Consider the following 21,007-nt stretch of genomic DNA (forward strand, 5'->3'; position numbering starts at 1 on the left):
CAGTTATTTAGACAGTAAGCTAACCATATCAAAAGAGACAGTCTCTGCATCATACTCTCTAAACAGATGACACAGAAGATGAGAGTATTATCATAATTTTACAGGTGGAAAAAAATCATTTAAGTCAGATGAAGTGGTCATTCCCATGGGCCTGAGCTCAAGCTGCCTTAGCTCTAGTTCTACATTTTATTCCCCAAAACATCCCACACTATCCTCCCATCTATAAGCATATGGAAGAAAAAGCACTTTGTAACTGTTTTAGTTGGGATTTTAAGGCAGATGCCTCCACCTTCGCAGGGGCCGGCTGTCTCCTCCCTTGCCCCTCGCCATGCCTCAGGCCCAACACCACAGCCCTCCGGGACAGACGATCCTGCCAACCTTTAAAAAACAGCGACCTGAGCCTCTCACACCTGGGAAGTGAATGCAAATTTTAAAATGGTGAACTTCTGTAGCTTTGGTCTAGCTGTTTAAAGTGCACGTTTTCTCTGCTGCAAAAAATGCCTCACAGTTTTTTAAAATGAAAACTGACTTCTGATGTGAAAGTGCCAATCCCAGCAACCTAGGTTTTACGAAAATACCAAACGCCTCCCAACTGGAGACTGTCTGCAAAACCGCTCTCGGTTGCCATCACTTGGCTGTCACGATAAATACCACCTCGGACACCACGTTCAGGGCTCCCGACTTGCCTCCGTCCTCCTGGCGGCACCGTGCTGACCCCGGCCAGCCCCTCAGCACACCCGCGGGGGCTGCTCGGGCCCGGGGCGGGGAGGCTAGCCCTTAGCGGAGACCGGGGAAGGAGGCTGCCCGCTCCCCCCTCAGCGCGGCGCCTGAGGCGGCGGAGCGAGCGCGCGGCCGCCGCTAACGGCCGCGGCTAACGGTCGGGGGGGGGGGGGGGAGGGGGAGGGGTGCGGCACGCGGGCTCTTCGCCCTGGGGCGGGGCCCAAGGGGCTTCGGGGAGGGACTAAGGCGCCTCGGGGGCGGGGCCTAAGCGGCCGCGGGGCGGGGCCTGCGGCGCGCGCGGCGGGGTGGACGCCGGTTCCGGTCGCGAGCGCGCTCCGGTTTCCCCGCGTCGCAGCGGCTGGCAGCGCCATGGCGGCGGCCGCGTGGATGCCTACGGTAAGCGAGGGGGGACAGTCCGCCTCCCGCGGCCGCCTCGGGCCGGGCGCGCGCGCCTGGCCTCGGTGGCGGAGCGCGGCGGCCGTTAGCCCCAACGGCCGGAGGCGCCCGGGCCCGCCGCCCCCGGCGGCGCTGTGGAGGTCGTGCCGCCCTTCCCGGGCCGCGGGGCGGCGGCGCGCGGGCGCCTCGGCCGGGCGCGGGGGGAAATGGCGGTGGCGAAGGTCACGGCGGAAGGGCGCGGCGCGGCCCCGAGCCCGCGGCGCGGCGGGGAGGCCGGTCCGCGCCCGGCGCGCCGCGGCTGCTCCGGCGGCTGCCGCGGAGAGGCCTGTTGGCCTCGCGGGGCCTCCGCGGCTGGCAGCCGAGCAGGCGCCGCCGCTCCTCCGCGCTGCCGCGGGCGGCCCGCTCGCTGGTGCCCTTTGCCGCGCCCGGCCGGTGCGGGCGCAGGTCCCGCGCCGCGGCGGCTCGGCTCCAGCCGGGATAGCTGCGTGCGGATGGCGCGGGGCGCGGCAGGGGGGAAGAGGCGGGAGTCTGACTGTAGCTGGAAGATCGTCGAGTGTCCCGCCGTGGAGGCGGGACGCCCTCGGGAGAAGAGGGCGGCGGCGGGGAGCTGCGGCTTCTCCGCAGTCGGTTCCCTGCGGTGATGCGCGGAGGCCTCGCCCTTGGCGCTCTGTTAGGTCGGAGCTCCGGCTGAGGTGTCTGCTCCATTTTGCAGCTTTATGCCAAATCTGAACGTTCGTATTCAGATGTTAGAAAGGGTAATTCATTGACTGAACTATGTAGGTACTGATTTTTATTTCATGTGCGCTTCAACCACTCTTTCTAAATGGTCAGGCACACAGAAGGTGAACGGACAAAACTCACAGATGTAAAAGGTTTAAGAAGAAAATTCTCACCAATTTCGATGAAACAGAAGTCACGCTAACGCCAACTAGTCTTTAAAAGATTACCTAAAACGTGTAAACATGCTGTCCACGCAGCCGTTAATGAAATTTTCATGTTTGACTTCTCACTTAGTTTCTTACGAGTCTTAAGTTTCAGCACATTATTCAGCTAGCTAGAGTTATTGCAAGCTTATTTTAAATACGTATTATCTCAGGACTTAGATTGCTATGCAATAATTTCCCCTTATCCCCAGGCAAGATAAGAAATTATAGTGCACGCCAAACTGGCTGTCCCAGGTGTATCTCAGGCTAAGAATGTTACTGAGCAGCTTTACAAACCACAAATTATTCTGCTCTAAATTTTGTTTCAAACAGGTTTAAAAATCAAAATGAAAGTGATTTTTAAAACATAGAATTGGTTAAATGTTGATACCCTTTTAAATATCCATTTGTATAGTAAAATAATAATCTTTTTTTTGTTTATGTTTCTTACAGGTTTCTCGGTTGCTAGGTGCTTTCAAAAACCAAAAACAGGTGACCAGAAGTTTTGGTAGTGCTGTGAGTATAATAGTACCATTTTTTTCTTTTAAGAAGTTTCTCAAGAAAGGACCTCAGAAATTTACTTTAAGATTACTGCATTAATTTTTACATTCTCAAAAAATAAGGCCTAAGTAACAGAGCATATATGCTCTTAATGCCATGCTGGATTCATATTGGTTAACTACTGTCTTTGGGAATTGCATATTACATAGACAGTGATAAGCTAAGACAGGCAGTAGCAAAACATAGAAGTGGCTTGGAAACTTTTTACAAAATCTGGACATAAGACAGTTCTTCTGAAACTCATTTGGAAATGGGCAAGTTAGAAGAATTGTTGAGAAGCTTCTAATTTTTTTTCAGACTTTCCTGTAAGCACTAGTTTTACTTTAAATACTGCTGCTTTTAGTATACCTTGCATATAAAGATCTTCCTTTCCAAGGCCCTCTTTAATGTGTTTTAGTTGATGACTGTGTATTTTCTTGTAGATGTTTTACTTCCTTTAGCCGTGTGCTTAAAGCGCCCACATACCTGTTTTCACTGAAGATGGCCTTGAAAACTTCTCAGGCAGGTGCAGGGCTCACCACCACTGCATGCTCCCTTATGCCAGACTTAAGTTTGAGGAGAAACAGTGTTTTTTATTTGGAAGCTGGTAGAATAGTTACTGGAGAAGAGACACTGAAGTGTAGATCATGGCTTACACAGTACAAACGTATTTAGAATGTGTTTATACCACATTAACGTGCGTCTCCTCTGGCTCCCACATAGTCCTGCTGTGCTGCGAAGCAACTGGTGTGTAAGACAACACAAAACTATCTTGAAAGCATCAGTTATGTATTTACCATTGCTGTTGAGCTTTCAGTTCAGTTCTTTTATCTGAAGCTTCACATCTTTTGCTTTGCACAGTGAAACTCTGGCTCCAATTAGTTAAAAATCCATCATAAAATATCCATTGAAATTCTGAATACTTTGCATGGAGAAATTTGGAAACATTTCTTTAATTCTCATTTGGCTTTGTAAATAATGCTCTGAGCTGCCTGTTTTGTAGGTAATAAAGAGCTCCTACAGAAATGTTGGAAGTCTTTAGGCAAAACAAAGAGAGAGAGGGGCGCATAGAATTAACATAATAATCATCATTTTTTTTTAAACCAAAGTGGAGTAGTTTCTTACCCTGTTACCTAATGAGCCTGGGCTGTGCAGTCTTTCATCTGTTTGAGGATAATAAAAGACTGGGAAATTCTGCAGGCATTATGGAGAAAGAATAACTTGACATTGTTAAAAATGGGTCTGAGATTTTTAGGAAGTCACCTGAGAAGTTTAGATAAGCCTGAGACTTTAAGCTGAATGTAGATTTTCATAAATTTAACCTTCTCTAACATGAGTCAGTATCATTGGAGCTTGTTGATAATATTGGAGATACATGGGTAACAGATCTATAGCCAGATAATACTGATACCTCTCAAGTTTCCAAGAAGTAAGCCTGTTATTTCAAGGAGTACTGTGCGGGAACCTGACTTTGAGGTTAAACCTGTGTTTTGAAAATGAGTTCATAGTAGGCAGATTTTTAAACAATTCTTTTAAGACATTTTTAGCCTCCCTTGGGAAGTGGGCTGGTTATTCTTCCTTCTGTCCAGTACTGCTATTCTGTACAGTGATTTTTGGCAGCTGAAACTTTTTTTTTTATTATTATTCTAGCAGTTACTTTGTTCCTGCAGCACATGAAAATGATTTCTACATGTGACACACCATTCATTAGTTGTACTACTGCATTTTTTTTGACCTAGGTGCAAACAGTAACTTTAATCCCAGGAGATGGCATAGGACCTGAGATTTCTGCTGCTGTCATGAAGATCTTTGATGCTGCCAAAGTAAGTGCATATTCTTCTTACTGTGAGTGTTGTAAGTTTAGTTACAACAACAAGCCATAACTAGGTGCATTAACAGTGTTTTTCCCTTACCTTTCAAGCTATCAAGTCATGTTTAAGCTATCAAGATTTCTATTTGGCAACAGAGAAAGTCTGAAGCTTCAGAAAATAGAAGATAGGATGGCGTTATAAAGGCAGCATTTAAAACAGCTGGCAGAGGAATGGATGGTTGAGAGAAAATCCTATGTTTAATTTTTGGAAATATGAACTCAGTGTATCATGTGAAGTCATTTTGTTCGTGCAGTAATCTTGAGCAACTGAGAGACAGATGTTCTTTTAGCCATTGTGATTTCGCAGTGCAGATCAAAGCATGTGTGGAAGGACTAGCTTATTCTTAGAAACTTATCTGCAATTAGCCTCTTGTGCTGTCAAACACGTTCACTTCTGTGATATGCAAACTGGGTATGTCCAAGGACTGCTCTGGTACGAGGAATTCATCAGAACTTGCCAGGTTTCCTAGGAAGAAAATAAAGCTCTTCAGGAAAGAAATTTTTTAAATTGTTCCATATTATTAATGGTATCAAAGCATGTTTCCTATTTATTACAACTGTCCAGCTTAGATTTGGAAAAGGTGACGTTTTCTTTAATTACGCATAAAGCCTTAGAATGGTTTGGCTGTGGAGATGAATGGCGTGGAGGAGTAAAACCAAAGTTTGTATGCAAGTGCACATTTGTAAAACTTAATTAAATTAGTTCATTTTAAGGAGGCTCATCCAAGTATGTTATGCTTGGATTGATTCTGCTTATAAAGGCCCTTGTATCTTTTCCCATATGATCCTTCCTGATGAAGGAACAGGTGGCAGCCTGTCTCCAAACTGAAGATTCTTGTGCTGAATGCAAATTCAGGAAGCATTGTGGGTCCCTTGCAGATGCTCATTAGATAACAGATTTATCTGTATTATGTACCGTCTTATAGGTAGTTTGGATGGTCAATTTTGAATGAATTCACTTTTCAAGTGTATTTTGTCTCTTGAAAATACAATGAACTTGACAGCTATAATAGGCTGAAGTAAGTAGCGTGTATATGCAATTTTAATGATATCTCTTTATGTGATATACCTAGGGAAGCATCTTATGATATTCAGGTTTATGCTGGTATATTGCTCATACTATTCCATTTTCAATTATTTAATAACATTTTAAAAAGTTTTGTTTCTTTTCAAGTTCAAATATCTCATGCTTGGAGTTACTCACCAGAGGAAAAAATGTTTATGAAGTAAAATTCCTTAAGCACCTTTTTGTGTAGGGGAAGAAAAACTGGAAGCAAAAGTCAGGATATTGAAGTTAACATATGACAAATGTGTTTAGGCCCCTATTCAGTGGGAAGAGAGGAACGTTACAGCTATCCAAGGACCAGGAGGAAAGTGGATGATACCTCCTGATGCCAAAGAATCCATGGATAAAAACAAAATGGGATTAAAAGGTATTTTAAGAGTTAATATAAAGACATTAAATACTGTTGTTTGTATTGTGAGTCTGATTTAAAAGCCAAAGTCCTTCATCTCCACCACAATAAAATGGCTAAATTATAGGGACCAGTGTGTCAAATAGTCCTTTATTTAATCCATTAAAACAGTCCTTCATTTCAAGATCATAACTGTCATTGGTCTTTTAGGAAGTATGTTAAAGAAGGGAGCCTTAATAAATACTAACCTGTGGACCATATGCAGAAAGCATTTCCAGTGCTGCTCCATTTCCATACAGTAGTTATGCCATAATTATACTTCCAATGAGTAGTATCTTGCTTCAAATCTTTTACTAGTTTCCAGTGAAACCTTCTGTAAAAGCTCCTATTCCACGTGGATTAGGCATTTAAACAGTTGAGTAATATCAGTTTGTCATAGTCCTGATGGCACAAAGAATTCCCATGGCATTTCAGCGTAACAGTTCAGTAGGAATTTAGAGTTCTTCCAAGAGTACACAGAATTGTATCTGTAGTTTGAACTCTAAATTTACGGAGGGGCTTATCTTCTCTCTCGTTTTTTGGTTTTGTTTTTTTTTTTTGTTTGTTATTTGGTTGGTTTTGTTTTGCTTCTAGGGCCTTTAAAAACCCCAATTGCTGCAGGGCACCCATCAATGAATCTGCTTCTGCGCAAAACCTTTGACCTTTATGCGAATGTCCGCCCCTGTGTCTCAATTGAAGGATACAAAACCCCATACACAGATGTAAACATTGTCACAATTCGAGAGAACACAGAAGGCGAATACAGTGGAATTGAGCATGTGGTATGTTACTGGAAATGTTGTGTTTCCGGCAGAGTTTCTGTGTTCCATCAATGATAACTTTGCCTGTTTAAGTTGCCTAGCACTAAGAGGTTTTTTTTGTTAAGTCCTCTAGCAATAAAAGGTATTTTATTGTGAGATGCCTTGTAGAGACTACCCAACTCAGAATTCTGATGCTTTGTTGTCCCAAACATTCATACTACTGACTTTAAGCTTACGCTTTTACTAGCAATATAACTACTCTCTTTCAGATTGTTGATGGTGTTGTGCAAAGTATCAAGCTAATCACAGAAGAAGCAAGCAAGCGAATTGCAGAATTTGCTTTTGAGTACGCTAGAAATAATCAGAGAAGTCATGTTACTGCTGTGCACAAGGCAAATATTATGTACGTTGACCCTTCTTTTGAGAAAACAACAAACAGTAATATATTTTTAGTGGTAAATTCCTTCATTAATCTTCTGCAAATGTATAACTTCTGTTCCTGCTAGTGGGAGACTTCATAAGTAAAATGAGGAACACTGACGCGGTATCAGTAGGCCTGTAATTGTATACTAATGTTTTTATTACTAAGTGTGTTGTATTCTTGTGACTTTCTTCCCTAAATCCTGACTTTAAAAGTAATCTTAAACTAGGAAAATTAATTAAAAACTAAGCATAAAATTGGCTATTATCTTCCAAAGCACTTTGTAGTGAACTGAATCATATCATGTACTATTGTATGACACCACCTTTACTAACTCAGTAAGCCTTTAGTAAATAAATACAAATTGTTTTTGAGAATTACTGTATGCATATGTTAAGCTATTGATCCAAAAACATTTTAGGTGGGAATTTAAAAGGGGGGGCAGTGTGTCAAGTAGTTTTCTGCAAGCCTGAAACAGTCCTTCATTTCGAGACTGTAACTGTCATAGGTCTTCTAGGAAGTACGTTAAAGAAGGGAGCCTTTCTAAATACTAATCTGCAGACCACATGCAGAAAGCATTTCCAGTGCTGCTGATATAGAGTAGTTACACTCCCAATGAGTAGTGTCCTATTATTTAAAGGAATTTAAGGGCATTTAAAGGAATTTAAAGGCATTTAAAGGAATTTAAGAGGTATAACTTCTCTGACTGTAACATATTAAAAATACTATTTATATTTAACAGAATGGATTACTAATTAAGGGGTTCCAAATTATGTTTTTATGCTCTAGTATTTTTATTTAATCCTCTGTTGCATGCAGTTGTTTTTATCTTCAGTATTGCTTACTTTCAATAACTGTAATATTCTCATTAAATTGCAGGAGAATGTCTGATGGGCTTTTTTTGAGAAAATGCCGGGAGGCAGCGGAAAACTGTAAAGATATTAAATTTAATGAAATGTATCTGGATACTGTGTGTCTGAATGTAAGTATTTACCAGTTTTAACTGCAGTTATTTTTTAGCTTAAATTCTTAATCTTAATAAAACTATACTTCTTTCTAGATGGTTCAAGATCCATCACAATTTGATGTGCTTGTTATGCCAAATTTGTATGGTGACATCCTCAGGTATGAAAAGTTCAGTTTTAACTAACTCAGTATGTAAAAAACCTGTCAAGTTTCAAGACTGTTGTTCAGATTATATGCAGATTGAGTGCCTCCAGAGTTCAGATCTTTATAAATTGGAATCTAAATGGGAAGATGGCATTATTACACTGAGGGGAGCTACATGATGAGAATGTGCTGCTTACTACAGAAAGCTTCTGATGATGGGGACTATGAATGTTATTCACATCTCTTGGTGTTGGAGGGAGGGGAAAGGGAAACATCTCCAAATGCATGAATAATTTCATGGCTTAAATTGTAATAAAGAGCACTTAGTTAGACACCATTATTAGACTTTCTAATCTTAGATTGTATAAGGTGACTGTAGGATCATCATGTTTAGAGCCCTACAAGTCATACAGTTAAAGGATTCTGCATAGTGATTGATTGAAAAATCTAATGTATGATCACTTAATATCCTACCTGGCCTTGTTTTGTTTGTTTTTTCTTCATTAACACTAATATTTTAATACTTTCTTCTTAAATACTGGGAGTACTTGATGTCTTGAAGGCAACATCCATTAGTAGGTATTTTATATTCTGTAAAATGTTACGGAGTTTAAACTCAGTTAAACTCACTTAGTTTTACTAAGTAATATTTAATTATCTCTAAATTGAGTTCTTGCATATAATGAAACATTACTTTTCTTTGTATGACCAAGGAAAGATTGAGAAAATAGACTGAATCAGAATTATATTAAAAGCTAAGTGATGACTGATAAAATCTCTCCCAGACTCTAAATGAATATAGCTAATTATTCTGTTTTAGCTTATATTTAAAATAGTTCCAAGTTTTTCTGCTCATGAGTCAGACACTAACGTGTAGGCAATAAAATGGTATGATAGAACATGAGTGTTTTAAGAAAGATCCTTGTTTATTAGCGTGTTCAGCTTTGAGGGTACAGTATGATGACTGTTGGCATAGTGGGTTTGTCCTTCCCCTTGTTAATTTGTGAGGAAAACCCACTTATGGCATACTTGTGACTCCTGGATTGTTCAGTAAAGAGAGGGGGATAACTATTCTGGTATCTCTTGGAACATGCTCCTTAAGTTATATATCGTAATTTTTAATACTATTTATAATTTATGTCTCAGCAAAATTCTGGCACGTTTACAGAAGGACATTACATATGAAAAGTAGTTCTGTTGCATCTTCAGGAGAAGTAAGACTTTTGGATAGTTATAGGGAACTATGTTAGAATTTTTGCTAGCTTTTGAGGCTTCTGAAAGTTTTGAGTACCTGTTGTTATGCTTTATCTGTCCTGGTTTGGTCACCTTTATTCTAGAACTTTCTAGGATTTCCTTTTAGTTTAGTAAGCTCTCTTTTCTCCTGGTAGTTCTACTAACAACTTTGAAATGTTCCAATGGAGTACAAGTGGTTTAGAGTACCTGTTCTTTCCTCAGTGTAAGACTGGTAAGGTCTTAGATTGATAGGTCATTAGAAAAAATAAGCTCCTTATTATTGATGCAATGAAATGCATATAATAATGTGCAGAAATATTTTAATACCTTGCTGAGAGGCAATTGCACGTGGATCTTTTTTTTCCCCAGCGACTTATGTGCTGGATTGATTGGGGGTCTTGGAGTAACACCAAGTGGAAATATTGGTGCTAATGGAGTCGCAATTTTTGAATCGGTAAGTCTTCTTATGTGAGGTAAAATAGTAAAGACTATTTTATCTCAACTTTGGAGTTTAAAACTTGTCCCCCACCCATAACATGACTGTCACTTAACTAAGTTCTCCGTAAAACCTTTTTTTACTGTGGATGCTGAAACTTTACCTGGGGAGAGTAATTATATTATATATTACATGTAGCTTTCTCATGTGCTTCTGTGGACTGCTTTTCCCTTTTTTCCATAAAACAAACACCCTCTGTGAAATAGATTGAGAGCCACAACTGGGAGATACTAGGTGTCTGATTCCTGTTTCTACTGAAGCACATCAGGATGAACTAGTTCCTCTTTCTAATACCTTTGCATCAAATTGTTCTGCTCTTTTCTGTCTCCTTTCTATTACCTGTGCAGTGAAGTAAAGCCCATTTTAATATGTTCTGTGCATGACAAGTGGCTTAAAGCAATAAATTGCGTAAGGTATTTCAATCAACATATTGACTTCATAATAGATAGGCTCACTTTTATTTCTAGGTTCATGGAACTGCTCCAGACATTGCAGGAAAGGACCTGGCAAATCCAACTGCTCTTCTTCTGAGTGCCGTAATGATGTTGCGTCATATGGGACTGCACAAACACGCCACGAAAATTGAAACAGCTTGCTTTGATACAATTAAAGATGGAAAGGTAATACAGGGGTATACAAATACATACAATGAATTAGAATCATTCTGTCACAGCAAAAATTAACTTAGAACATCAAAACAAGACAGCAGATGCCCAGCTGTGCTGGCCTGAATCATGGGCAGTGCCACAGGAGCGGAGGAATGAGATTCCGCTCTCTCGGATAATAACAATTGTATTACCTGTGGTGGTGTCAGACATGCCCAGCTCAGCAATAGGGACACTCTGTAAAATTCCTTGTGTCTCAGTTACCCTTGTCTCGCATATCTACGGCGTTTGTTAAATCTAAAAGCTAGAACTGGATCTCTGTTGTTCAGGAAGGGAATTAGACGTTTAGAAAACCATAGTATTCGACTTGTAAAGTTTACAATATATAAAAAGTTTATATATTTAAATCTGGACCGTGAAGTGAAGGAAGCTTACTGGCCTTTAACAGGCTTGATCTCCCATCTGTTCTATAGCATCTCGCTCTTGAATGTAATATTTCTGCTCCTATTTTTCAGGTCAATTATTTTCTTTTTCTCTCCTAACTGTTTTGGCTTTTTGGGGGACTATGAAAGAATAGTTGAAGTCAAAACAACACTTTTTTTTTTTTTTTGTCTTGTGCCCTGAAGCTTGTTGTCTTGATGTAAATTTGTAGTCCTAATGTTATCAGTTCACTTATCCACTTTGAGTTCTACCTTATGAAAACATAGTTGGAAAGATCCTGAAGACTGTTGTTAAAGAGGATCAGCAGTTAGCCATGTTGGTGGAATTATTTGGAGCAGGAGCATAAGAAGCTGCTTTATCATTCAAAGCAACAAACATGCTTAAAGGAAAAGCTGTCATCATTTCATAAGTGGTCTGTTTGCAGCTATCATACTGTGTGTAGCAGCCAGTTTAAAAAAACAAAATCTAAACTTACAAGTGAATAAAGAGGTACTCCTGTAAAGTGCCCATTTACTGCTCTGGAAATGAAACCCTCCACCTGCAGGTCAGTAATTCTATGGAAGATAACACAGTGCAAGTTTTGTGACATGGTTACTTGTTTACTAATTGCTTAAAATATGACTGTTTTCAAAATGAAGAGAAACTTTTTAAATAAAAAAGCAAAATGCAGCTGAAACAATAACTTAAAAAAGTAACCCTTTACTGCCTTATATGCTTGTAACTTCTCTCTCCTTTTCCTACCTCCCCCATGCCATGTAAGAACTCTTATGTGTGCGTGTATCTTGTAAGGGGAAAAATGATCATTCCAGTATCAATAACACTCTGTGCTAACATACCTCCTGATGTTCATAGTCACTTTCTCTATATACTGTAGTTTTCACAGTTCTTGTTGATGAAAGCTGGAAGAGATGCAGAGAAACTCCTACTTGATGTGGTCCTTTTATTTAGTTTCCATATCCTATACGTAAAAGATAAAATTCTCTAGGCTATTCTCTAGGAATAGCCATGTTAAAAACTTTAATAATGTTGTTTCTTCCTTCAGGTCTTGACAAAAGACTTGGGAGGTAACGCGAAGTGTTCAGAATTCACAGAGGAGATCTGCCGCAGAGTACGGGACACAGACTAAACTTTGCTCATACTACTTGTAATAACTCCTGAAGGACACATCATACAAACTACACTATATGTAACTTGATATCCATATGCATATAGTTTGCGTATTCTTCAGAGATTAAACTTTTGAGTTAGGGCCTCTCCATTAATAAATATGGCCCAAAAGGCTACAAATGATGCTTGTGCCTGCTTTCAGTGGACTTTTCTAAGTGCTTTGTTGTATTTATTTGTTTCTATCTGGTGAACTTTTTATGTCCAAGTGAATTATTTTATTGTCATTGTAACTGTCTACCATTTTCCATTTCAATTAAACGGTTTTTACTTTACTGGAAGAAAAGCTGTGTAAATATAACGATAACAGAATTGGTAAATTGTAAAGGCACCTTAATGTTTAAAACCTAGTTTATTGGTCTCACTGAAATGTAAAAGATAAATAGGTTTTCAGCCTAACAATAGCACAAAATGATCTTTACAAAAAGAAACGGGTATAACATAATTTAAATAGCAATTTTGCGTTAAAAGCAATGAAGAAATACTTTTAAGTGCTCTGGCGATCCATGGAATACAACTTTGTTCTCCAAGGGTATAAAGAAATGAAAAATTCTAGAGACTTAGAAACCAGCTATAGATGAGAAATAATGTTGAAGTAAAATTATCTTTCAAAGCTAACTATCCAAATAATTCTTTTAAGTTTTCCTCTCTGAAACATACTTTAATGTACAGCAGAGTTCTCCTAATGAAGAGTAAGTTATACAAATTTATTTCTGGTATATATTGTGAGGAGGAAAGCATTAACTTTGCAAATCTATACAAAATACTTCATTCAGGATTCAGACTTCAGCTGAAATGCTTTTTGTATTCTACTTTGCTTTTATGCAGTCTGTTCAATGTGTCTTACTGTATTGGCTAAGAAGTATAGTCTAGAAACTCTGAATATAATGGACTAAACCTAAAGGGATTGAGAGAGATCAAAGGTTTGGCTCTAGTGCCAAGGTTCCAGAAGTACCTTTCATCCCTATTCCAGGGGCTCTGAGACTTAATGAGTGCAAAAGCAACCCCCCCCCCCCTTTTTATTCATATATGGGAGATAGAAACGTGTGTTATTCTTACCTGGATGTCTTAAGATACGCTTAGTACATCCTACAAGAAAATGCACATTTTAAAGTTCCTAGCTATAGGACAGGATTATCACTACTGCCAGAAATGGCTTCTTAGAGCTTAATTCCATTAATACGCATTACTCCACTTAGTTACTTTCTTTTAAGACTGTTTAGGCTGGTTGTTGCAGAAGTAAAATCCCCCCGACTTAATTTCATCTAGTGTCACTCTATAACATAAGCATCCCAACCTTGTGTACAGTTCAACAACATGTGTTAGGAAAGGGAAAAGAGCTTTTTTTGTGTGTGCACTCTGTGCTTGGACAATAGGGTAACATTTCCTTCTGTGGGATTCAAAAGATACAGTGATCTCAGAATTTTAGCTGAATTTGAATGCATATACTCTTGCTGCTGCTTCCTTTAGCTTATTCTAGTTAAAGAACTTCTGAGTTACTGTAACGCACAACATGGAAAAAAATAAAAGACTTTTCAAAGTCCTAGTTCTCGTTTTGGTTTTTATAATCCTAGGCTGATGTTTTTCTCTGATGCTTTGAGCTGATCGCAATAAGCTTTAAGTGTGTAAGTTGTATAGTGCTGCATGTTGGAACTTTCACAGAAAGTATCGGGTTTTTTGGTTTTGTTTCGGTCGAGAATAGTGGTTGTAGACTGCTTGTGTCAGCCACTACAACCCTGCCAAAGATCACTTACTAACAGCAGACTCTTTAGATAGCTTTTTATCAAGTATGCCCTTCACATACTATCACATGATTAATTAAAATTTTAGATAAAGAGGAAAAGCAGCTCACATTTGTCAGACTTACTACAATGTGAATATTGGAATATAAGAGTTGTGACACAGTGGTAAACTTGGATGCTTTCAAACACAACAGAAGGTGTAAACACACTTTTAAAGAAGCTTCTGTTTTAAATAACACTTTATGAAAGACTTCCTGTATTTTCTACTTTGTATCTTTTAGGGATCTATTCCTCTCAGCTTTCTTGATTTGTATGTTTTTTGGAGGAAAAAGTAATGTTTATTTCATCATGGATTTAAGAAATGAGTTGCTGCATTCAAAAAGTCTTTGAAGTCTAGCCACTGTAAAAGCAGAAAGAGGAGTGTTTTTAGGCTCTTAAATTTTATGTTAAGAGAACAAAAATATACACTTCGGGGAGGGGGAAATAGGCCTGCAGATCTTTTAATAATCAGCTTTATCACTGTGCAATAGCATTTTTAGTGAACAGTGCTGTTAACTACTGATCTACCAAAATACAACATGAGTACAGGCAGCCTTTTGCAGAGCAACAACAACAACAATTAGTGTAATCATTTTCCTTCTATTTCAGTCCAGATGAATGAATTAGTTATACCCACTTAACACAACTAATTAAGATGTTTAACTTTCTCCATTTAGGACCTAAAGGAAAATCAGTATTAGAAAATAGTCTGAATAGATACTTCTGTAGCAGAGTATAAACTATCAATCGGGGGAATATCAGGGGAATAACAAAATTAACAGCAGTTCTCAAGTGCATCAGTTCAATAGACTGCAAAACAGCACAAATCTTCCTTAATGCTACTGATTAGAAAATACTTTCTTTAGCTCATAGATCTATTTAATGCTTGGAAGAAATGCTTCTTACTCTTCATAGAAGGAGTCTACTTCATCTTTGTATTTCTCAAGCACAGTGAGCCGTTTTAACTTCATTGTTGGACCTTAAAAGAAGTTAGTCACAATAGCAGAAATTAGAACAAAAATTCCTACACATTGTGTTTTGGCTCATGATGTTCTTCCCAACAGGCTCTTCAGTATAGTATGTCTGTTACTCTCTAAGTGTAAGCATCTGCTGAAAGTGAGAAGCAAGTGTGAGACAAAAGGTTGTCTCCACATAAATGTGAGCAGGCAACTGCAGCTAAAACAAGGTGGTGACTGACTACTTCCACTGTCATTAAAAATAATTAAAAGGATGACTTTGGGGGAAGATTTGAATGAGCTGGAAATTGTTTAATAGGCGCTGATAAAGTAACGTGTTCTGCTTGGGGCTGTCTTACCAGGCTTTGTGTTTCACTACTGTTTAATGATCATTTTTCAGTATTGTTGCTGGAAGTTATTAAAACTGTAACGCATAAAGAGTTGACCAGAACTGGTTACTTAATTGCTCAATGCAATCTAAAATTTAATTATAGCTTGTGTTCATGTAGATGAACACAGATTTTTACTTTCATAGATACAGAGAAATCTCATGTTTCTGCAGTCGGTAACACATACTGCATAACTTCTCTCCTTTCACTCCAGTGGTGAAACCCACAGTGCGGTTTAGCTCAGCACTGCATGTATACCTCAAAATAAATCAGCAAATCTTACCTAGTTCTCCTCCAGAAATGGAAAAATCTCTTGGCAGGACTATCCATTTTTGAATACAATGAACTTTATTAGTTGCATTCATGTTGACTTTGTCGATTCCTTCCTGAATGGCCTGGTAGATAGCCCGGTCTCTCGTAGCTACAATCTCTGACACCGTAGTGGCTTTGCTGCCAGTCTTCTGGCAGAAGTCTCTAGCTTGCTCAGTAAGGATGTCAGTAGGATCAGACGTATCTGGATCCAGGACACTCTAAAATATGAAATGAACTGACTAATCAAATGATCTCTCTCACATGGTGGAACAAGTTTCCCTGATCAGGTCTTCCCTAATTAGTAAGAATCCGGAAGGCTCAGCTTCAGCATCTGAGCATACTGTAAACCTTGAAAAGCAGAAGCATCTACACGACAGCACTTTGTTTTTTTTCCACTTGGCTACCTAATGCAAATATTTTGGTTTACATGCAAGTGACATGAACACATTTAAGACATGTTCATGAATTAGGCTAAAAAGTCTTTTATAGACCTTGAATTTCTACCGTATTCCCAAGTTATTCCATAGTTATAGGAGTATATTTAGCACAATATTCAACTCTGGTGTAATGTAAACAATTTAAGTCAGAAGCATTTTTAAAGACAGGCTTTTAAAATTGAAATTTTAAATGGAATTGAAACACACATCATAGCAAAGCTATTAATTATCTTGTTCTACAGCCATCCTTCCAGTGCTATATATATAAAAAAAAAAAATGTAGAAAAACATTTCCATTAGAAAATCTATTTTTGTGTAAATGACCTCTCTTCTTCACTTTAGTAGATACAGACAGGAAGAGCCAATAAATGTTTTTGTAGTTACAACAGCTTCTCTTGTGCTCTCTCATAGAGACATGTCGTTGTTCCAACATTCTTAATAAAAATTCACATTTAAATAAAAAGTAGGTCTCGTTACATGTATAAGAGAAACAGCAATAAATGTGAGCAGCTTAGCAGGATTTCTAACCTTTTGAAGATTAGACAACCTTAGGCTGTACTTCCTACACAGTTTTTTTTCCTGTAACTAACGTCCTCCTATCTACTTTTCTGTCTTTTTACTAACAGTTCAAAACCTTTCTGATTTTGTTAGCTGCAGCTATATAATTCTGCTGAAATCAACAATAAAATGGTGTACCTTTAGGGTCAGCAACATTGACAAAAACTTCTTTTTATCTCCAATCACCATGGCATTACTAACAATTGGAAGTTCTTTTTTGACAGCATCTTCAATTGGAATTGGAGGCACGTTTTCACCTCCCGCTGTAATAATTAAATCTAGGCATAAAAAAGGCTATTAGTTGAATTCAAGTAAATTCAGAAGAACAGGTTAATGCCTGTATGGATCCAGTTTTCTTATTCTCATATGCAGAAATCAGTAGCTATCAGCAGGAACAAAGCCCATTAAGTTATTATTCTCTTAAAAACAACAACACTAGTATTTCTTGAGTACGTGCACTCCCAATGCATAGCACATTTGCTCCTATGTGTACACAACACAAATTCCATTACAATAACCTCCAGATCACCTTTACATAGTCCAGCAGCAGCTCAGTTATGTCTCAAGGCACTGTTATATAATCTGGGTGTTTTCCGTGAGCGGTGAGCTCCTCCAAATCAGCGCAGGATTCACTCCCCACCCTGGTGTTGCTAACTCACCTGAAAGCAAGCTGGTGCCTACCATGATTAATTCGTAAAGCCACCAAGAGGGGTCAGACAAACACAGATCACTACTGCAGGAAGGCTCACGCACGCAGCATGGAAAGAAGGCAGAGAGGAGTGTGAGGAGGGAGAAATCACCACCTAAGGGAGGAAGCAAGGGGGGGTGGTTCCTGCCCTATTTCTGACATGAACAGAATATAACGGCAAACTGGACTCTCAGTATTTTTGAGGTTTTTAACCAAAGGTAGTGGTACTTTATCAATAAAGGAATGTGCAGTTTTTTTGAATGCATCCGTTGTGAAGTATAATACATAAATTCATTGAAGTTATTGCACATTTTAATACTACCTTCTAAATAAGTTTCAACTGTTTCCTTTAAATAAATTAGCAACTTCTCAAATTTCCAGAAGTAATATGCTTCAGCAAACAACGCAGACAAATGGTGTTCCAGTCTTTCGGTAATAACATAGCCAGTTTCATACATCAAGGCTCAGGCTGGTACGTGATCCCCTTTCAGTGATGGGATCAAAGGTAATCATGAGAATACAGCGCACATGTTTGGGCTCTACTGCTCCACTGCGGCTACGAATACATACAACAACCAACCTATACTCAACCTTCTGGTACGAAATCAGCATCGATCTCACATCTGTAAGCTAGTTCTCTCCCTGGTCAATCCCCCACACACGCTGAGAAAGCACGGGTTCTCCTTCTAGAATGAGACTCAGGTCAAACCATAGATACAGTACACCCAGTAAAGTCAGGCGTGCGCCCAAACTTAAAGAGGTTTGTTTTTCCCTTTAGTTTCCCCTCTGTCTTAATCTAGCCAGGTCTTCTATCAAGCTCCACCACACTTTGTCTGAAATGTCAGTTTTTTCCCAGCTGACCAAGACCTGTGTACTCTTGTAACAACTTTTTCCATACCTCTACAAATATCCTCTGTAGGGATTTCTCTAGCTACACCTTTGTACTTTGCAGCTCTTCTCAATCTCACCTACCAATGAGCAACTTCTACTGTTTCATGCTTAATAAAGTGAGCCCTAGAAATCTAAGACTCAAAGAACCAAAGAAAGAAGTCCTGTTTCAGTCACTAGATGAGCTTTTTTTTTTTTTTTTTTTTTTTTTTTTTAACCATCTTCTACTAGATTTTACCCTACTTGGACTTGGATTTAAAACTTGAATGAAACTGGACTGATCATTATTTTATCCCAGATGGTCTACCTATCCTGTAATTTGGAGTAATTCTTATTAGTTCAGCAATCAGTGAAGATGTGAGTACAACACAAATGCTAGGACAGAATGAGACTAGGAGTTGCCAACCATGACACTAAAGAAAAATGAATCAGACAAGAAAGCAAATTAAAACCAAGATAGCTGTATTTGATGCAGGCTATTAATAGTATCTACCGAAGTCCTGATGCTTGACAGAACATTATGTTGTCCTGTGACAAATTCACTCATCCATGTTCTCTCCCTAGTGATTCATGTAAGATGACAGTTACTCAATTTTTAAATCTTCACGTAACATCTCAGCTGCAACATATCTCACTCTCTGAATACATACCTTGAAAAAGAGCTTCCAGGTAAGCAAGTGACCAGTCTTATTTGGGTGAAACTTTCAGAATCACAGAATGGTTGAGGTTGGAAGGGACCTCTGGAGATCATCTAGTCCATCCCCCTTTCTCAAGCAGGGTCACACAGAGCACGTTAGACAGGGCTGCATCCAGGCAGGTTTTGAGTATCTCCAGAGAAGGAGACTCCACAGCCTCTCTGGGCAACCTCTCCAGTGCTCGCCCCCATCACAGTAAAGAAGTTTTTCCTTATGTTCCAGATGGAACTTCCTATGTTTCAGTTTGTGCCTGTTGCCTCTTGTCCTATTGCTGGGCACCACTGAAAAGAGTCTGGCCACATCCTCTTTAAACCCTCCGTTCAGACACTCAGACATATTGATAAGATCCCTCCCCTGATCCCCAGTCTTCTCTCCTCCAGGCTGAACAGTCTCAGCTCTCACAGCCTTTCCTCACAGGAGAGATGCTCCAGTCCCTTAATCATCTTCGTAGCCCTTCGATGGACCGTCTCCAGTAGCTCCATGTCCCTCTTGTCCTGGGGAGCACCACACTGGACACAGTACTCCACATGTGGCCTCACCAGGGCTGAGTAGAGGGGCAGGATCACCTCCCTCCACCTGCTGGCAACACTCTTCCTAATGCACCCCAGGAGACCATTGGCCTTCCTGGCCACAAGGGCACATTGCTGGCTCATGGTCAGCTTACTGTCCACCAGCACTCACAGGTCCTTCTCTGCAGAGCTGCTTTCCAGCAGGCCAGTCCCCAGCCTGTACTGGTGCGTGGGGTTATTCCTCCCTACATGCAGGACTCTGCACTTGCCTTCATTGAACTTCATGAGGTTCCCTCCTGTGGTCTGTCCCGGTCTCTCTGAATGGCAGCACAGCCCTCTGGGGTAACAGCCACTCCTTCAAGTTTTGTATCATCTGCAAACTTGCTGAGGAGGCACTCTGCCCCTTCACCCAGGTCGCTGATGAAGAAGTTGAACAGGATGGGACCCAGTACTGAGCCCTGGGGGACGCCACTAGCCACAGGCCTCCAAACTTTAAGCTACCTACTATAATAACACCCAGCTATATTGTTCTAGCTTTAACTTACCCCTTCTGCTCTCAAATTTCAGTACCGGTCTCTGCAAACACATCTCCTAAAGGCATCAGAGGAACCCAGCTCTGACCTATAGGAATAGCTTCTATATAATGAAAGGATTGTCTTTAATTATTGTCTAAACATTTTAATGTTTAATTAATGTGTAATTAAGACAGTTTAGTAAGATTCAAAGGGATACTGGACAGTTTTATGGCTCACTAAAATTCCAGAAGGCGTATTACTCCTGTATTATTATTTTACACTACCGATTGCTGTTAATAATGAATAAAGGTTTGGAGGGGAGATGAAAAGCCTCACTGTAGGAATTAAATTAATTCTACTTATTAAAAACTAGAGGGAAACTTCTTCCTGAGAAGAGGTCACGCCATGGTTTCCTCAGAGGAAAGTTTATTTTTATTATTTAAATGCTGCTGGCATTAGACAAAATGCACTTAATTAGATGGGTCACACCTGACATACGACTAAGCAGTATTGAAGAGTTACCATAAACATAGAGTAAAGATTGCTTAATACCTTTAATTCTTCCAGTGACATAGAGGAAGCCATCTTTGTCTAGTTTTCCTAAATCTCCAGAATGCAGCCATCCATCTTCATCAAAGGCTTCTTTTGTTTTATCTTCCATATTTAAATAACCCATGAAAACAGTCCTTCCCCAGAAACAGATTTCTCCATTGCCTTCTGTATCTTCATTCACCAATTTTACTTTACAACCAGGTACTGGTTTACCACAGCTATGAGGGAACAGAGAGGAAAAAGAAAAAAAAAAAGAAAAAAAAAAAAAAAAAAGGAGCACAGAACTATCAAGCATCTCATCAGTTTTAAGGCTAAAATACTAAATCTCTGAGCCTACCAAAACATAAGTGACTGTAAATAAGACCCTGCTGTAACTGTTTGAAAGCTACAGAAATTATCTTACTAAGGTAAATGTGTTAGAATCTCTGGGCACTTTTTGGCTGTCTATCTTGTTCTGTGTTTCCTGGGTTTTTTCTTCCTCTATCTTGAGACATGAATTTTTGTTTTTTTATTTGTTTGCGGTCTCACATTTGAAAGTTATCCCATCCTGTGCCAAAGGCCCGAATATATGTCAGATTTAGTGAGTGTAGCTG

General features: G+C 39.6%; 2 protein-coding genes across 2 annotated transcripts in view; one reads left to right on the plus strand and one right to left on the minus strand.

Annotated features, from left to right (window-relative positions):
* Window positions 1-1,003: 1,003 nt before the first annotated feature.
* On the plus strand, window positions 1,004-13,680 carry IDH3A (isocitrate dehydrogenase (NAD(+)) 3 catalytic subunit alpha). Its single transcript, XM_062583618.1, has 11 exons — window positions 1,004-1,116; window positions 2,493-2,555; window positions 4,319-4,402; window positions 5,768-5,882; window positions 6,498-6,685; window positions 6,934-7,067; window positions 7,965-8,067; window positions 8,146-8,210; window positions 9,798-9,882; window positions 10,392-10,544; window positions 12,013-13,680. The coding sequence occupies exons 1-11, from the start codon at window positions 1,090-1,092 to the stop codon at window positions 12,094-12,096; spliced, it is 1,101 nt and encodes a 366-aa protein (XP_062439602.1). The 5' UTR covers window positions 1,004-1,089; the 3' UTR covers window positions 12,097-13,680.
* Window positions 13,681-14,303: 623 nt separating this feature from the next.
* ACSBG1 (acyl-CoA synthetase bubblegum family member 1) overlaps window positions 14,304-21,007 on the minus strand; it is a 28,771-nt gene continuing 22,067 nt past the window's right edge. The window contains exons 11-14 of the mRNA XM_062584040.1: window positions 20,415-20,632; window positions 16,706-16,845; window positions 15,544-15,790; window positions 14,304-14,894 (exon numbers count right to left, since the gene is read on the minus strand). Of these exons, the coding sequence (XP_062440024.1) occupies window positions 14,818-14,894; window positions 15,544-15,790; window positions 16,706-16,845; window positions 20,415-20,632 (682 nt within the window). The 3' untranslated portion in view covers window positions 14,304-14,817. The remainder of the gene's footprint in view (window positions 14,895-15,543; window positions 15,791-16,705; window positions 16,846-20,414; window positions 20,633-21,007) is intronic.

Source organism: Rhea pennata, chromosome 10 (assembly GCF_028389875.1).
Source record: "Rhea pennata isolate bPtePen1 chromosome 10, bPtePen1.pri, whole genome shotgun sequence".
NCBI classification, from domain to species: Eukaryota; Metazoa; Chordata; class Aves; order Rheiformes; family Rheidae; genus Rhea; species Rhea pennata.